Below are 17,548 nucleotides of genomic sequence, written 5' to 3'. Positions count from 1 at the left end.
CTCTTTCTTTTTTAAAAAACTAGGTTTGAGTTGTGGTATCCACTCAGATCAAAGGTGGGTTCATCTGCTCCGTTCCCGAAGTGTGGTCTCCCTGAGATCCCAAGTTAGAGGGATCTCTCGTGCACCATTTAGCCAGGTCGTCAGTCACCAAGTCAAGATTCACGTCCCCATCGCCAAACGTGGTTGTTGATTTCTTTGATATCAAATGAGGTGACCAATGTATCACTCAAGTCAGAGTTATACTTGAACTAAATCTTTATTTGCTTAATAATAAGGGAGCAGGTCAAGACAACGCACACATATAAAGTGAATCAATTGAGTGCTCTACGATAATGATGGCTGGTCGACGAATCACCCCCAGATGATTCATAGGTCTTTTACAGCCAAGACACACCCCTTTCAATCTACATGACAAACAAGAGAAGTATAAAATGGGTCACAATATTAAGATTTGCTTCTCAGCAGACAGTATCTGCTGTAAAAAGAGTACTATTTGTGTAGAGTCCAGGGTCTAACCCTGAGGTCATCTCTCCCTGGTACCATATAGAACAGAAACATTAACTCATGCTCTGGAATGTGGTCTCTTTAGGTTTTATCACCCAAAAGACATTGTAAATCTCCTGTCAGTGTTTCTCCCAGAGGCCCATCCTCAGTAGACACAATAGTTATAAGAACCCTCTATTCTGTTGCATAAAACAACCATTTGATATAATAAAAGTATTATAACATAATGTTTCAGTTTTGCTCTCAGTGTCCACTCAAAGTTGACTAGTAACAACAACTGGGACATAGAAGACACCCACTAAATCTGCCCATAAATGGAAAAACAAAAACACCTTCCCCCTTAAGAGAATGCTTACCACCAACAGAAAACCACTTCCATTTCACATTATAATCAACTACAATGCTCCAACTTCACCAATATAAACACTGGCTGTGAAAAATTAAAAACAAGAAAAAAAAAACCCTAAAACTTACTAGTGTCTAGAACTGTTGTCTTCCTAAAAAACTCACTAGCGTCGGGAACTCTCGTCCCCTTGGAACGAGCCCAAACAAAACTCATCTCCAATACGGAAAAATGTGCAGTCAAAATAAATGGCAACGCACTGGCTAAATGCAAAACACAAAACTTTTCCACTGCCCACCCTTGAGACAAACAGCAACCAAGTTGTCCTTACCACAGAGATGTTTTATTTCAAGGGGAAACTCCTGCAATATCCGTAGTAACTTTACACCTCACTGCAGAACTTCTCTCTTTTCAGGGTTCAATAGATAAGGTATGTTGTTGGATCGGGACCCAGTCCCCAATGTCATGCTCTAGTACATTTGGTTTGGCACATATGAGAATTAACCCTGATATTCTTTAAGCAGGGCAACAATGTCAATATAATTGTACCAAAAAATTGTCAGTTGGTTGCATGAATAATTATCATTACTAAATATTTCATGAAATGTAAAAAAATAAATAAAGTATTTGGTTGCATAGTCTTATTTTCAACGTCTTTTCAATTACATTTTGCTAGGTGGGATATCCCAATGTCCAAATCAATAAATAAATCAATAACCAATGTGCAGAAACAGTTTGGGATAAATTGAAAACCTAAACATAACATGTGCTATATACACAAACGTCCACCACAATAATCATATAACTTTTTTTAAACAAGCACCAGGAACGCCGTTGTTTTGACAAGTAGCAATAAATCACTGATATCAATTAGGGGGAAAATCAGGTTGTTCGTGCTGTTGAAACTAACAACTAGAAAAAAACATGGAAAACACACTGGTTAGAGGACAACCTGCAGAAGACAGTCAGCTACATTTTGGAGTGATGCATTTAAATTTAAGGGTCGCTAAACAAAGGAACGCAACACTTATTTGTCATCACTCATCAATATCATGTTGAAATCAATTGTGCCGAGAGGAGGGAGATGAGGTTGCACGTCCTGTTACAACTAACAGCTCAAAAACCACACGGAATCTGGTAATAATGTGTACATCACTGGTTAGAGGACAATTTGTAGAAAACAGCGAGCTACATTTTGAAGTGTTGCATATTGATTCAAGTGGGTCACCAACGTGGTAAGTGTAACACAGCTCTTTTTGTGTTAGTCACTTTTTGTTAAATCGCATAAATAGTACTTTTTCAATTCAGAGCCTGGATTTTTCCCAAGGCTAATATCCATATCACGCTGAAATATATTGTATGGGGCAAACGTTTAGGTTTCTACATTGTGAAATTCCTTAAAATACTCCTACTATAATGTTAAAACATTCTACATTGTGACATTTTTTAATTGATATCACGAAATAACTGCATGTATTTTCTGATGTTTGATCAGAGATCTTTCATCAAAGTATCTCTTGTCACACTGATCACAGCTAAAAGGTTTCTCTCCTGTGTGTGTTCTCTGGTGTGATACCAGATGGCCAGATTGAACAAAACTCTTCCCACATTGATCACAGCTATAAGGTTTCTCTCCTGTGTGTATTCTTTGGTGTAGAGTCAGAGTGCTAGATGTAGCAAAACTCTTCCCACATTGATCACAGCTGTAAGGTTTCTCCCCTGTGTGTGTTCTCTGGTGTACTGTCAAAACTCCAGATCCACCAAAACTCTTCCCACATTGACCACAGCTATACGATTTCTCTCCTGTGTGTGTTCTCTGGTGTTGAGTCAGATGGAAAGATTGACCAAAACACTTCCCACATTGAACACAGCTATAAGGTTTCTCTCCTGTGTGTGTTCTCTGGTGTACTATCAGCACTCCAGATCTACCAAAACTCTTCCCACATTGACCACAGCTATAAGGTTTCTCTCCTGTGTGTGTTCTCTGGTGTTGAGTCAGATGGAAAGATTGACCAAAACTCTTCCCACATTGAACACAGCTATACGGTTTCTCTCCTGTGTGTGTTCTCTGGTGTTGAGTCAGATGGCAAGATCGACCAAAACTCTTCCCACATTGAACACAGCTGTAAGGTTTCTCTCCTGTGTGTGTTCCCTGGTGAGTCAGCTGGGAAGATTGACCAAAACTCTTCCCACATTGAACACAGCTATAACTTTTCTCTCCTGTGTGTGTTCCCTGATGAATGTTAATGCCTGATGAGGTGAATCTCTTCCCACAGTCAGAGCAGCAGTGAGTTCTCTTCCCTGTGGATCTCTGCAGGTGTTTATTGAGGTGTTCTGATCTGGAGAGACTCTTCTCTGCCTCGTCAGCATCATGAGGTTGTTGAGGCTCCCCAGAGGATCCACGATAGTCACTTCTCTCTCCTGTGTGAACAACAAAGTCAGACAGATGATTAAAGGCTCACAACAGCGGTAATCCATTGTAAAAGGTGATGCCAACAGCGTAGCCATGATGTTATACAACAATTGATGTCTGAATGTCAAAATTATTTGACAATTGTCTTAAAATGAGCAAGAAGTCATATTTTGTCTTGTTTTCACATTAGTAGTGACATCAATGATTGTAGGGTAGAAATAAGATATTCATGTTGCTGAATCTCTAAGCAGTGTGCCAGACGACTTTTGGTCTCCAATATAGGCACATTTCTGTGTTTGCTAAAATTGCGGCACGAGGGCAATTTGATTGCAGAAACTCCTCCCTGCTAATGAGGAAACCGATAGTTATGGATGTAGTATATCTGGTAATGAGGAAACCGATAGTTATGGATGTACTATATCTGCCTGGAGCAAAAATGGTGAGCAAAGATTTGTTTTTCACAATGTATTCTGAATGTGAATGGGGGAAAACTCCATTTCCAGGTTGCTTATGAGTACATTTCACACTACTTTGGATTATAATTGTGAGGCTCGTTTGAATGTCCTGCTTAATATAATGTTTCCTACAGTATTATGAATTATGTGTAATTATTGAAGAACCGCGTTAATGACAGTATCAATTTGGGTGTTGTCAATAAAGTTAAGATTACATTTTTTATTTCACCTTTATTTAACCAGGTAGGCTAGTCGAGAACAAGTTCCCATTTACAACTGTGACCTGGCCAAGATAAAGCAAAGCAGTGTGACAAAAAACAAGAGTTACACGTGGGATAAACAAACATACAGTCAATAACACAATAGAAAAATCTATATACAGTGTGTGCAAATGGAGTAAGGAGGAAATGCAATAAATAGGCCATAGTAGCGAAGTAATTACAATTTAGTAAATTAACACTGGAGTGATAGATGTGCAGATGATGATGTGCAAGTAGAAATACTGGTGTGACAAGAGCAAAAAAAGAAAAACACGGGGATGAGGTAGGCAGCTGGATGGGCTATTTACAGATGGGCTGTGTTCAGCTGCAGCGATCAGTAAACTGCTCAGATAGCTGATGCTTAAAGTTAGTGAGGGAGATATAGGTCTCCAACTTCAGCGATTTTTGCAATTCGTTCCAGTCATTGGTAGCTGAGAACTGGAAGGAAAGGCGGCCCAAGTAGGTGTTGGCTTTGGGAATGACCAGTGAGATATACAGTCTAACCAGACACATTAGAATATGTGGACAACAACAAATACCAAGTACCAAATACCAAATAATAAGTCAGAATCGTCCAGGGTAGTGATGCTAGTCAGACGGCAGATCATTTTAGAAAGAGAGGGTCCAGATTGTCTAACCCAGCTGATCTGTACGGGTCCAGGTTTTGCAACTCTTTCAGAACATCAGATATCTGGATTTGGGTGAAGGTGGGTAGGCTTGGGCAAGTAGCTGCGGGGGGTGGGGAGCTGTTGGTCGGGGTGGGGTAGCCAGGAGGAAAGCATGGCCAGCCATAGAGAAATGCTAACTGAAATTCTCAATTATCGTGGAGTTATCGGTGGTGACAGTGTTTCCTAGCCTCAGTGCAGTGGGCAGCTGGGAGGAGGTGCTCTTATTCTCCATGGACTATACATTGTCCCAAAACTGTTTGGAGTTAGTGCTACAGGATGCAAATTTCTGTTTGAAAAAGCTAGCCTTTGCTTTCCTAACTGACTGTGTGTATTGGTTCCTGACTTCTCTGAAAAGGTGCATATCGCGGGGACTATTTGATGCTAGTGCAGTACGCCACGGGATGTTTTTGTGCTGGTCGAGGGCAGTCAGGTCTAGAGTGAACCAAGGGCTATATCTGTTCTTAGTTACAAATTTTTTGAAAGGGGCATGCTTATTTAAGGTGGCAAGGAAATTACCCTCTAAACAACAACCAGGCATCCTCTTCTGACGGGATGAGGTCAATATCCTTCCAGGATACCTGGGCCAGGTCGATTAGAAAGGCCTGCTTGCAGAATTGTTTTAGGGAGCGTTTGACAGTGATGAGGGGTGGTCGTTTGACCGCGGACCCATAACGGATGCAGGCAATGAGGCAGTGATCGCTGAGATCCTGATTGAAAACAGCAGAGGTGTATTTGGAGGGCAAGTTGGTCAGGATAATATCTATGAGGGTGCCCATGTTTACAGATTTAGGGTTGTACCTGGTGGGTTCCTTGATAACTTGTATGAGATTGAGGGCATCTAGCTTGGATTGTAGGACGGCCGGGGTGTTAAGAATATCCCAGTTTAGGTCACCTAACAGAACAAACTCTGAAGATAGATGCGGGGCAATCAATTCACATATGGTGTGCAAGGCACAGCTGGGAGCTGAGGGGGGTCTGTAACAGGCGGCAACAGTGAGAGACTTATTTCTGGAGAGATTCATCTTTTAAATTAGAAGCTCGAACTGTTTTGGCTTAGACCTGGAAAGTATGATAGAACTTTGCTGGCCATCTCTGCAGTAGATTGCAAATCCTCTCATTTTGACAGAAAATGTTGTAGTTGGGGATGGACATGTCAGGTGGCCTTGTTTGTTGGTGGCCTTCCAAAGCCAGGATTCATACATGGCAAGGACATTAAGGTTGACAGAGTGTGCTAAAGCAGTGAGTAAAACAAACTTAGGGAGGAGGCTTCTGACGTTAACATGCATGAAACCAAGCTTCTACGGTTACAGAAGTCAACAATTGAGAGTACCTGGGAACACACAGGGCCTGGGTTAACCTCTACATCCCCAGAGGAACAGAGGAGTAGGATGAGGGAATGGCTAAAGGCTATCAGAACTGGTTGTAGTGCGTTGTGAACAGAGAATAAAAGGAGCAGATTTCTGGGCGTGGTAGGATAGATTCATGGCATAATGTACAGTATGGTAGGGTGCGGGTACAGTGAAGGTAAACCTAGGCATTGATTTACGATAAGATTGGTTGCATCTCTGGAGGCACCAGTTATGCTAGGTGAGGTCAGCTCATGTGTGGGAGGTGGGACAAAAGAGTTCTCTGAGGCATGTTGAGTGGGACAAGGGGCTCCGCAGTAAAATAAAACAATGATAACTACCCTAAACAACAGTATACAGGGGATATTGACATTAGAGAGACATAAAGCAATCACAGGTGTTGATTGGGAGAGCTAGCTAAAACAACAGGTAAGACAACAACAACAGGTAAAATGGCGATGAATGGGCAGATTATCTGGTGTAATGGTCCAGAGCTTACGGCAGGAATACGGTGAGGTAGTGGAGAAAAACAGTCCGATATGCTCAGGGTTGATATTGCGCTGTGCAGACTGGCAGGTATTATCCAAGCTAAAAGCGGCTGGTGTCTGAGCTAAAAAGTTCAAGACCGCTAGCAGTGGCTAACAATGACTAAATAGCTAGTAGCTAATTAGCTGGTTAGCTTCTGATGGCTAGCTGCTGATGGAGGTTCTAACTATAAGATCTACAAAATAGCAGATCCATATCACATTGGGTGAGGCGAGTTGCCGGAAGCATATTTCATTTAAAAATGGAAAAAGAGAGAAATATATTGCAATATATATAAAAAAGACGAAAAAAAAACATAACATTTACAACAAACACGTCTTACTGCTACGCCATCTTGGATTACAAGATGACTCTCAGTTAAAAACCATTGGATTTAGCAAATTCTGAAATTATTTAGTATACCTGTGCCCATGAAAACTGTTTTCCCAGTGTAACATAAGGAGCGAGTGCATTTCAGAATAGGAAAAAAACTCTCAGCAAGATCCCGTATTTAAGTTCATCATATGGTAAGCGTAACGTTATGACTATAACTACTGTTCCCCGAAGTAAGGAAACTAGGTACAACATACTATTAAATTCACGCCTCACTGGAAGCCCGCTTCCAGCGAGGAGTGATGAGCAGGTGATGAGCGTGAGGCTCGGGTTTATTCCTTAAATTTAATACCGCTCTTCACCAACACAGGAAGGAGTGGGGCCAAACAGGTGTTGTACCTTGTTTCCCTCCTTCAGGGAACAGTAATTATAGTGTTAGGCTCTAATTTTTCAGAGTAAATAACTCACGGACACTAGAGAAGCTTAACCAAGTTTAATTCTTCCCAAAGGGTCTTTACAGCTGTAATTCAAACAAAAACATGTTCTCACCATCATAAGTATATATACCCCACTTTGGACACCCCTCCTTCTCTCTAATCCTTACATCTCCTGGTTCCACAGGAAGAGGGTGACAGGATACTAAACCCTTATTACTCCTTTCAGGGGATCTGACCTGACCTCAATCATTCCTTCGCCTAATCCACAGATGTCCATCCGCTTCCCCTACAGCAATCCTGTGATCTCCTCCCATCCACCCAGCACATTCCACAGCCACTCTGTCTTTCTTCAGATCTCACTCCTTTATATACTCTGCGTCTGATCTATCATGTCGTTAATATCTCAATGTTCAAAGTTTAGCCCGAATCCAACAATAGTCATAAAGTTACACTCCCTTTCAGTCGGTCAACTTCGGTAAAACAGGTGTCTTTTATACAGGTAACGAGTTCAAACAGGTGCAGTTAATACAGGTAATGAGTGGAGAACAGGAGGACTTCTTAAAGAAAAACTAACAGGTCTGTGAGAGCCGGAATTCCTACTGGTTGGTAGGTGATCAAATACTTATGTCATGCAATAAAATGCAAATTAATTACTTAAAAATCATACAATGTGAATTTATGGATTTTTGTTTTAGATTACGTCTCTCACAGTTGAAGTGTACCTATGATAGAAATTACAGACCTCTACATGCTTTGTAAGTAGGAAAACCTGCAAAATCAGCAGTGTATCAAATACTTGTTCTCCCCACTGTACATATTGTTGATTTTATTAAAACACATGGGGAGATTGGTAAAAAAAAAAAAGATGTCTCTTGGTTGACCAAGATTTATTTTAGTTGGGGACAGCACATGATTTTGCAATGATTTTGGGGCTCACGAGTGGCGCAGCGGTCTAAGACACTGCATCTCTGTGCTTGAGGCGTCACTACAGACACCCTGGTTCGAATCCAGGCTGTATCTCAACCGGCCGTGATCGGGAGTCCCATAGGCCCGGCGTTGTCCGGGGAAGGCAGTCATTGTAAATAAGATTTCTGACTTGCCTAGTTAATCAAAGGTTACATTTAAATAAATAAAAATTGTGTTTTATGACAAACTGTTTTTTACAAATCCGTCAAGGCACCAACTTTGAGAAGGGTATAAAACAAACGTTTCAAAACAATTCATTAATGTAATTGAATCTATGTATCATTATGACATCATGGATGAATCTAGGCATGTTTCGCCATGAGCTGAAACCAAACCTGGGTCCAGCGACTGTTACGCCAAGATGTCTTAACTTCTTGACGAGGTCGCTAGGTTTTGGGTTACGGTTGCTTCAATAGCTTTCTCTATGAATTTGAGAGTGGTTACATTTCTCCTTCTCTCAGCTGTTTACCAAACCAAGTCTCAGGGCTGACATTTTGTTTATGTTAAAAAAAAAAACACAATCAACCAACCAACCAATCTGCAGTTCAAACAGTTTTGGGAAAAGATGATGGGGCTGGAGAAATGTAACTACTCTCAAATTCATAGACAGACCTATGGATGCAAGGACTAACCATCCACGATATCAACATTATAGTTTTAACCATGTTGAGGATATACAGTGTTGTTTAGAAACAATGTAAACCATTGGAGTAAAAAAAAAGCTTATTTGTGGTCCTGATGGGGTATAACAGTTGAACTAAGCTCATGAGGCATGTATTATATTCTTCAAGAATCAATGGCTATAAATTCATAATTTAAAAGTCTAAATATTGATGTAGCTATTGCATATTTCCCCTTTAACACCACACATCAGTTCCAACAACTGCAGAGTTTGTGCCTCTGTATTTAAGACAGTACTTACTAGTCTTAATCAGGGTCCATTCATTGGATGCCTTAAGATACGTTTGGGAAACCGGGCCCAGATATCCAGCCTCACTAAAACCCCCTCTTTGCTCTTCTTTTACTGTAACATCCTCCTCCTCTTTCACTCTGAACGCGTCTTCCTCTTCTTTCACAGTAACGTCTTTCTCTTCTTTCACTGTAACATCCTCTACTTGTTTTTGTATTGTGACATCCTCCTCTTCCTCCTCCTCTTTCACGACAACGTTCAGCCACAGACCCTCTTTCTCCGTCCAGCAGACCATCTCTTCTTTATCAGGAGGAGAGTAGCTTAGTGAACTCATGGTCTGGAATGCTAGCTAGCTAGGCTAATGCTAACCTAACCAGCCTGCTAGCTGACTAATAACAACAACACCGTAAATATGAAATTAAATCGGATAACTAACTAGACGACAGAAGTGGGTTTAAAACACAGTGGCTAATATCCACTAAAGCGTCTAAAGAGCTTTATTGGTTCGTCTATTTTGTCTAACAAGCTACCGAGGTGTCTGACTAACTGTTGCTGCTGTTGAAAGAAGCATTCCGTCCACTAGATTATACGTCACACCAGCATCATTGCCTTCAAGTCGCAGACCGCCCTCTGCTGCCTGGAGTGGGTAACGCAGTTGAGTAAAATGTAAATTACATTTTCAGACAAAAAGTTAAAGGGTAAAAATAAGAGACGTCGCCATGCCTTTAATGTTCATTATCCCCCCCTAAATAAATAAATATCAGTCAATATTTTTTTTATGCGATTAGTTTTTTTCGTCAAACGTTTCGTCGCATCTTAAACTTCTTCAGACCTGCACTGGGACCGGGGGAGGCTGCTGCTGCACGAGTGACTGTTAGACTTTCTTCAGCAAAGATGGCGGACAGAAATAAAAGGAGAGAGGGGTACCGCTACACTGAACTGGATCTAAGATGGCGGACTGAAATACGAGGAGAGAGTGGTACCGCTACACAGAACGGAACTGGAGCTAAGATGGCGGACTGAAATACAAGGAGAGGGGGGTACCGCTACACAGAACTGAACTGGATCTAAGATGGCGGACTGAAATACTAGGAGAGAGGGGTACCCCTACACAGACCTGAACTGGATCTAAGATGGCGGACTGATATACAAGGAGAGAGGGGTACCGCTACACAGAACGGAACTGGATCTAAGATGGCGGACTGAAATACCAGGAGAGAGGGGTACCGCTACACAGAACTGAACTGGATCTAAGATGGCGGACTGAAATACTAGGAGAGAGTGGTACCGCTACACAGAACGGAACTGGATCTAAGATGGCGGACTGAAATACTAGGAGAGAGGGGTACCCCTACACAGACCTGAACTGGCTCAAAGATGGCGGACAGAAATACTAGGAGAGAGGGGTACCCTTACACAGACCTGAACTGGATCAAAGATGGCGGACTGAAATACTAGGAGAGAGGGGTACCCCCACACAGACCTGAACTGGATCAAAGATGGCGGACTGAAATACTAGGATGGAAGCAAATGTAAGGGATTATAACGTTATAAAAAAAATCATGCAAAAACATGTACAGTTGACAGGAATGTTAGTTAATGTAGAGACAAACGATTATGCTTTTTTTTTTATCATAAAGATAATTTAAGAAAATCTTGATTTAGCTGGCTAGCTTTATGGGTGTTGTGACATGAGTATGAAATTGTCATTCTGGTTGTTTTAGGGACTCCTGAAACAACCAGCAAACCAGGCTGTACTGGTTTGGATACTGTATGGATGTGTAGCTAGCTATCTAGCCGATCTGTGTAATGGACCCGAACGTTTGGTATACATATTAGTTCAGAACCTAGCTATGAACCTCAGCTATCATAGCCAGTTGTATCAACTTCAAAACAGCCTGAATGACATTAATGAAGCCTATGGATTGAGTAGAATATAATATCATGTCGTGCCAAGGATGCAAGTCATATATACATGTAGTTATTACCATGCATGAGATCCCCACATTGTAGCCTGTACATTTAATATATTCACTGATCATGTACTCTACCTTGGCAAATAAAGGTGCTGTTCAGGTATGAATGTCTTTGAGATTATTTTTCAGTCATATCCAATACCAGGAGTATCAAATTCCAGTCTTTGAATGATGCTGTGTCTGCATGTATGTATTACAATTATACACTTCAACAGTATTTACCAATCTTGGTCCTGTGACATCAATGGTTACACATTGTAACTAATAGACTAGAAACAGGATTTAACTAGTTAATTCATATATACAGAACTATGTTAAACAGTACACTACACTTCCTATGCATCATGTAAATACTCTAACACTGGTTCATCTCAACATCTAATGCCCTTCATCTGCATTGATCTGATAAACACAGGATAGGTGGAGTATTTCATCACATTACACTTCATTTCAACCAGTAGAGAACGCTTTATTGAAAAGCTCATTATCCAAATGTTATAAATACAAGTTCAAACTGTACTTCAATGCACATCTGTTGTGAATTATATGAACAGAGGTGGAAGGAGAGGTGTAAAAGACAGAAAGGGAAAGAGGTAAGAACATAGGAGCAGGGAAGGCAGCACGTGATTAATGAATCACAGTGCTACCTAAATATTGTCTCAGTTCATCACAATTACATAATAGTGTCTCATCAGCCCAAAGGTTATCTTAAAAGCAGGTGAGGTGGCGATGATGGGACTGGGGGTTGGCATCCTCTCACATCAAAACATACCTGCAGATGAGAGACGGATGAAGAGAGAGAGCATGTTTAAGCCTTGTGTTTTTATTTTTTATTCTAACATTGTTAGTCATCAATCAGGAGGTGAAATGCAAAACTGACCTTGAATCATTAACTCTGGGACTACTGCATCTCTATCTGTATTTCAATGTAAAGCATCTCTTTAATAATACTTCCTGTTGACCTGACCAAGTGACCACTCACCTCTGATCATGCTGTGCCCTCTTGTAGCCAGTTCAGATGCAGGAGGCGTTCACCGACACAGCTGATATAACCTAGAGGATTTAGGGAGAAGGGGAGAGAGGGATGAAGTGAAGGAGAGAGACTGTTATTGAGAAAATAAGGTAGTTAAAGTGACAGTGTTCAACAGGAATCTGTGTGTGGCCTCACCTGGTGTCCACACCACACTAAGTGGCTGCAGAGGACTTTATGCTGAAAAACATGAACGGACGCACAAGGACAAACAATATAGCGTAGTTATAGAAATAATGAACTGTCTTACTATTCTCCATGGTTGGCCCTCTTGCCTATTCTTTGAAGGTGGAAGGAGCCACAGTTATACATCTGAACCTGCTTACTGCACAACACAATCCATCAATCAGATTGATACATGAGTGTGTAGGTGTGGGTTATAGGGTGTCTAATTGTTCAACATTTTTTCAATGTGGGTGATTTAAAATACCCTGTTTTGTTTTTTTTTGCACAGACATCAAACCCTACCTAGGGAGACAACAGCACCCTACCTAGGGAGAGAAACTGTGAATTTAATAACTGCAGGTGACATAGCTAAGTAAATGGAAGAATACTCTTATTGCAATGTGAATGGCTCTTAAAAGAGCCTTTGGTTGTGCATAGTGTAGTCTAAGGTGTTGCCAGGGAACAGCACCATCTTTGAAGAAGTAGGAGGTGAAGATCTCCTGCACACGGATTGCCTCTCTTGCTGCGTTGTTGGACCCCATCCTTGAAACATCCTGCAGAGCAGCAGACTTCTCCTCTGGGACACGGCGGCGAGCTGCAGAACCCATCCTGGTCCTCGTGTCCATCCTCATGAAGTTACGCAGGACACAGGTAGCCTTCACACACCTGAATTCCTCCAGGAGGCAGTCCCAGATGACCCTAGTCACCCATCCTTGCAGTGCCCTACACGGTAAATGTAGGAAATCGTTTTGAAGGAATCTCCAGTTACAAGGTATCTAGGAATATGGAAGACAATGTAATTATTAGACTGTTACATCACCAGGTCATTGTGGATTACTAAAGTATAATATCCCTGATAACAAATCATGATAACATTGGATTGATAGATGCATGGGCACACATATGTGCATGTGTAACATGTGACAATTACAGGATCATATCAAGGATAGCATCGCAAATTAATACATAAATACCACCTGAAGCTTGATGATGAGTTGATAATTTGAATCAGCTGTGCAGTGCTGAGCCAAAAACTACAATGTGAACTTATATTGGACGTCAGGCATAGTCTTATTGTCAACATCTTTTCAATTACATTTTGCTAGGCGGGATAGCCCAATGTCAAAACACAGTTTTAACGTCTTCAAATCAATAACCAATATGCAGAAACAGTTTGTGATATACTGAAAACCTAAATAGAAAATGTGCTATGTACACAAACATCTGCCACAATAGTAATCATATAAACTGCACAAGCACCAAATCACTGATATCAATTGGGGGCGAATCAGGTTGTACATGCTGTTGAAACTAACACAACTAAAAAAACACATGGAAATGGGAGATATCTTTTACCTCACTGGTTAGAGGACAACCTGCAGAAGACAGTCAGCTTCATTTTGGAGTGATGCATTTAAATGTAAGGGTCACTAAACAAAGGAATGCAACACTTATTTGTCATCACTCATCGATATCACGTTGAAATCAATTGTGCAAAAGGAGGGAGATGAGGTTGCACATCCTGTTAAAACTAACAGCTCAAAAACCACACAGAATCTGGGAATAATGTGTACTTCACTGGTTAGAGGACAATTTGTAGAAAACAACTAGCTACATTTTGATGGGTTTCATTTTGATTCAACTGGGTCACCAACGTGGTAAGTGTAACAACTATTTTTTAGTTAGTCACTTTTTGTTAAATATCAGCGTATCACATTGATCACAGCTATGAGGTTTCTCTCCTGTGTGTTCTATGGTGTATAGTTAGACTGCTAGATGTAGAAAAATTACCATCATAGTCTAAAAATGTATCTCGTGTGAATTCTTTGATATATTTCAAGGTCTGATGAAGAGTTGAATATCTTCCCACAGAGCAGCAGTGAGATTTCCCTCCAGTGTGTATTCTCAGGTGTTCTTTTAGTGAATTTGGTATTGAGAAATATAACCCACAATCACTAGTCTACTTCCTCTCTAACCACTAGTCTACTTCCTCTCTAACCACTAGTCTACCTCCTCTAACCACTATTCTACCTCCTCTAACCACTAGTCTACCTCCTCTAACCACTAGTCTACCTCCTCTAACCACTAGTCTACCTCCTCTAACCACTAGTCTCTAACCATTAGTCTGCCTCCTCTAACCACTAGTCTTCCTCCTTTAACCACTAGTCTACCTCCTCTACCCACTAGTCTACCTCCTCTAACCACTAGGCTACCTCCTCTAACCACTAGGCTACCTCCTCTAATCACTAGGCTACCTCCTCTAATCACTAGGCTACCTCCTCTAATCACTAGGCTACCTCCTCTAATCACTAGGCTACCTCCTCTAATCACTAGGCTACCTCCCCTAATCACTAGGCTACATCCCCTAACCACTAGTCTACCTCCTCTAACCACTAGTCTACCTCCTCTAACCACTAGTCTACCTCCTCTAACCACTAGTCTACCTCCTCTAACCACTAGTCTACCTCCTCGATCCACTAGTCTACCTCCTCTAACCACTAGTCACTAACCATTAGTCTACCTCCTCTAACCACTAGTCTGCCTCCTCTAACCACTAGTCTACCTCCTCTAACCACTAGTCTACCTCCTCTAACCACTAGTCTGCCTCCTCTAACCACTAGTCTACCTCCTCTAACCACTAGTCTACCTCCTCTAACCACAAGTCTACCTCCTCTAACCACTAGTCTACCTCCTCTAACCACTAGTCTACCTCCTCTAACCACTAGTCTACCTCCTCTAACCACTAGTCTACCTCCTCTAACCACTAGTCACTAACCACTAGTCTACCTCCTCTAACCACTAGTCTACCTCCTCTAACCACTAGTCTACCTCCTCTAACCACTAGTCTACCTCCTCTAACCACTAGTCACTAACCACTAGTCTACCTCCTCTAACCACTAGTCTACCTCCTCTAACCACTAGTCTACCTCCTCTAACCACTAGTCTACCTCCTCTAACCACTAGGCTACCTCCTCTAACCACTAGGCTACCTCCTCTAACCACTAGGCTACCTCCTCTAACCACTAGGCTACCTCCTCTAACCACTAGTCTACCTCCTCTAACCACTAGTCACTAACCATTAGTCTACCTCCTCTAACCACTAGTCTACCTCCTCTAACCACTAGTCTACCTCCTCTAACCACTAGTCTACCCCCTCTAACCACTAGTCTACCTCCTCTAACCACTAGGCTACCTCCTCTCTAACCACGAGTCTACCTCCTCTCTAACCACGAGTCTACCTCCTCTCTAACCACGAGTCTACCTCCTCGCTAACCACGAGTCTACCTCCTCGCTAACCACGAGTCTACCTCCTCGCTAACCACGAGTCTACCTCCTCTCTAACCATGAGTCTACCTCCTCTCTAACCACGAGTCTACCTCCTCTCTAACCACGAGTCTACCTCCTCTCTAACCACGAGTCAACCTCCTCTCTAACCACGAGTCTACCTCCTCTCTGTAATATTTGTGTTGTGGAGAAATGACCAGGCAGGAGACGGGAGTACAGTTAGTTTTCGTTTAGTCAAAACCCCTCGTGCTCTACAGTTTGCGGCACCCCAGTGAGCATGTGCATTTCCTATTAGGTGTAGTAAAGTAACACTGCCGTAATGCATTACTGCTTAGTAACAGCACAGTAACTAATATAAACCGATGTAGATCCCAGATACTACACTCTCTAACCACGAGTCTACCTCCTCTCTAACCACGAGTCTACCTCCTCTCTAACCACGAGTCTACCTCCTCTCTAACCACGAGTCTACCTCCCCTCTAACCACTAGTCTACCTCCCCTCTAACCACTAGTCTACCTCCTCTCCTCCTCCATTTTATTGGTCACATACACATGTTTAGCAGATGTTATTGCGGGTGTTGTGAAATGCTTGTGTTTCTAGTTCCGACGGTGCAGTAATATCTAACAAGTAATATCAAACAATTTCACAACATATACCTAATACACACAAGCCTTTGAATCTAGGTTTCTCTGTAGAAATGATCCATTCCGCCAGAGGGTGTTGGGTCTCCTGTATCAGTGGTTTTGACAAGATAGACACCTGCAGACACACAGTATAGTGCCTCTCATGTACTCTCCTAAGATTGGACTTTTCTATACCAAGTATCACATAACTGTGTTCCAACTGTGTGCAACAACTTGTCCTGGGGATTATTATGGATCTCCATTAGTTCCTCCCAAGGTAGCAGCTATTCTTCCTGGTGTTTATTTTGGATCCCCATTAGTTCTTGCCAAGGCAGCAGCTACTCTTCCTGGGGTTTATTATGGATCCCCATCAGTTCCTGCCAAGTAAGAAGTAAGGTCAGGGAGCGTGCAAGTCTGCCTGAACCGCCCCTTTCGAGCAAAAGGTATAAATGATGGGTTGTGAATTAACAGGTATAAATGATGGGCTATGAATTAACAGGTATAAATGATGGGTTGTGAATTAACAGGGATAAATGATGGGTTATGAATTAACAGGTATAAATGATGGGTTATGAATTAACAGGTATAAATGATGGGTTATGAATTAACAGGTATAAATGGTGGGTTATGAATTAACAGGTATAAATGATGGGTTATGAATGAACACATATAAATGATGGGTTATGAATTAGCAGGTATAAATGATGGGTTATGAACAAACAGGTATAAATTATGGGTTATGAATTAACAGGTATAAATGATGGGTTATGAACAAACAGGTATAAATGATGGGTTATGAACTAACAGGAATGAATGATAGGTTATGAATTAACAGGAATAAATGATGGGTTATGAATTAACAGGGATAAATGATGGGTTATGAATTAACAGGTATAAATGATGGGTTATGAATTAACAGGTATAAATGATGGGTTATGAATTAACAGGTATAAATGATGGGTTATGAATGAACACATCCCCTCCAGGCATTTCACTAGATTCAGGATTACTTATAGTGACCATAACATCACAAAACATGACATCTAAGTAGCTGAATATTATTTTGGACTAACAGTCTAAAAGTCTAAAGGACACAACTCATGTTATTCTGGTTAAACAGTGAGAGTTGATTAAGGAGTGGGGATTTTTTTGACAATTAGGAAATAATATGTCATGTTTCACTCGTACCTCAGCCAGCATTGTGAACGGTTAGAAAATAATATGTCATGTTTTACTCGTACCTCAGCCAGCATTGTGAACGGTTAGAAAATAATATGTCATGTTTTACTCGTACCTCAGCCAGCATT

The 17,548-nt window shown here is 41.4% G+C and overlaps 1 protein-coding gene across 1 annotated transcript; it reads right to left on the bottom strand.

Annotated features, from left to right (window-relative positions):
- Positions 1-237: 237 nt before the first annotated feature.
- Positions 238-10,345, bottom strand: LOC118938249 (uncharacterized). The gene is made up of 2 exons (XM_036940696.2): positions 9,173-10,345; positions 238-3,268 (listed from the first exon to the last, which is right to left on the bottom strand). Exons 1-2 carry the CDS (start codon positions 9,492-9,494, stop codon positions 2,304-2,306), a joined length of 1,287 nt encoding a protein of 428 aa, XP_036796591.1. The 5' UTR covers positions 9,495-10,345; the 3' UTR covers positions 238-2,303.
- Positions 10,346-17,548: the final 7,203 nt, after the last annotated feature.

This window comes from Oncorhynchus mykiss, chromosome 13 (assembly GCF_057628025.1).
Source record: "Oncorhynchus mykiss isolate SJ-2025 chromosome 13, ASM5762802v1, whole genome shotgun sequence".
NCBI classification, from domain to species: domain Eukaryota; kingdom Metazoa; phylum Chordata; class Actinopteri; order Salmoniformes; family Salmonidae; genus Oncorhynchus; species Oncorhynchus mykiss.
This window is presented reverse-complemented; position numbering and strand designations above follow the sequence as displayed.

What these genes read in the sequence shown, in the direction of transcription:
- LOC118938249 (XM_036940696.2), bottom strand. Translation starts at nt 9,494, where the DNA reads ATGAGTTCACTAAGCTACTCTCCTCCTGATAAAGAAGAGATGGTCTGC. An exon ending in ATGGACCCTGATTAAGACTA is followed by an intron (nt 3,269 to 9,172) that starts GTAAGTACTGTC and finishes TTGTTCACACAG; the next exon opens with GAGAGAGAAGTGACTATCGT.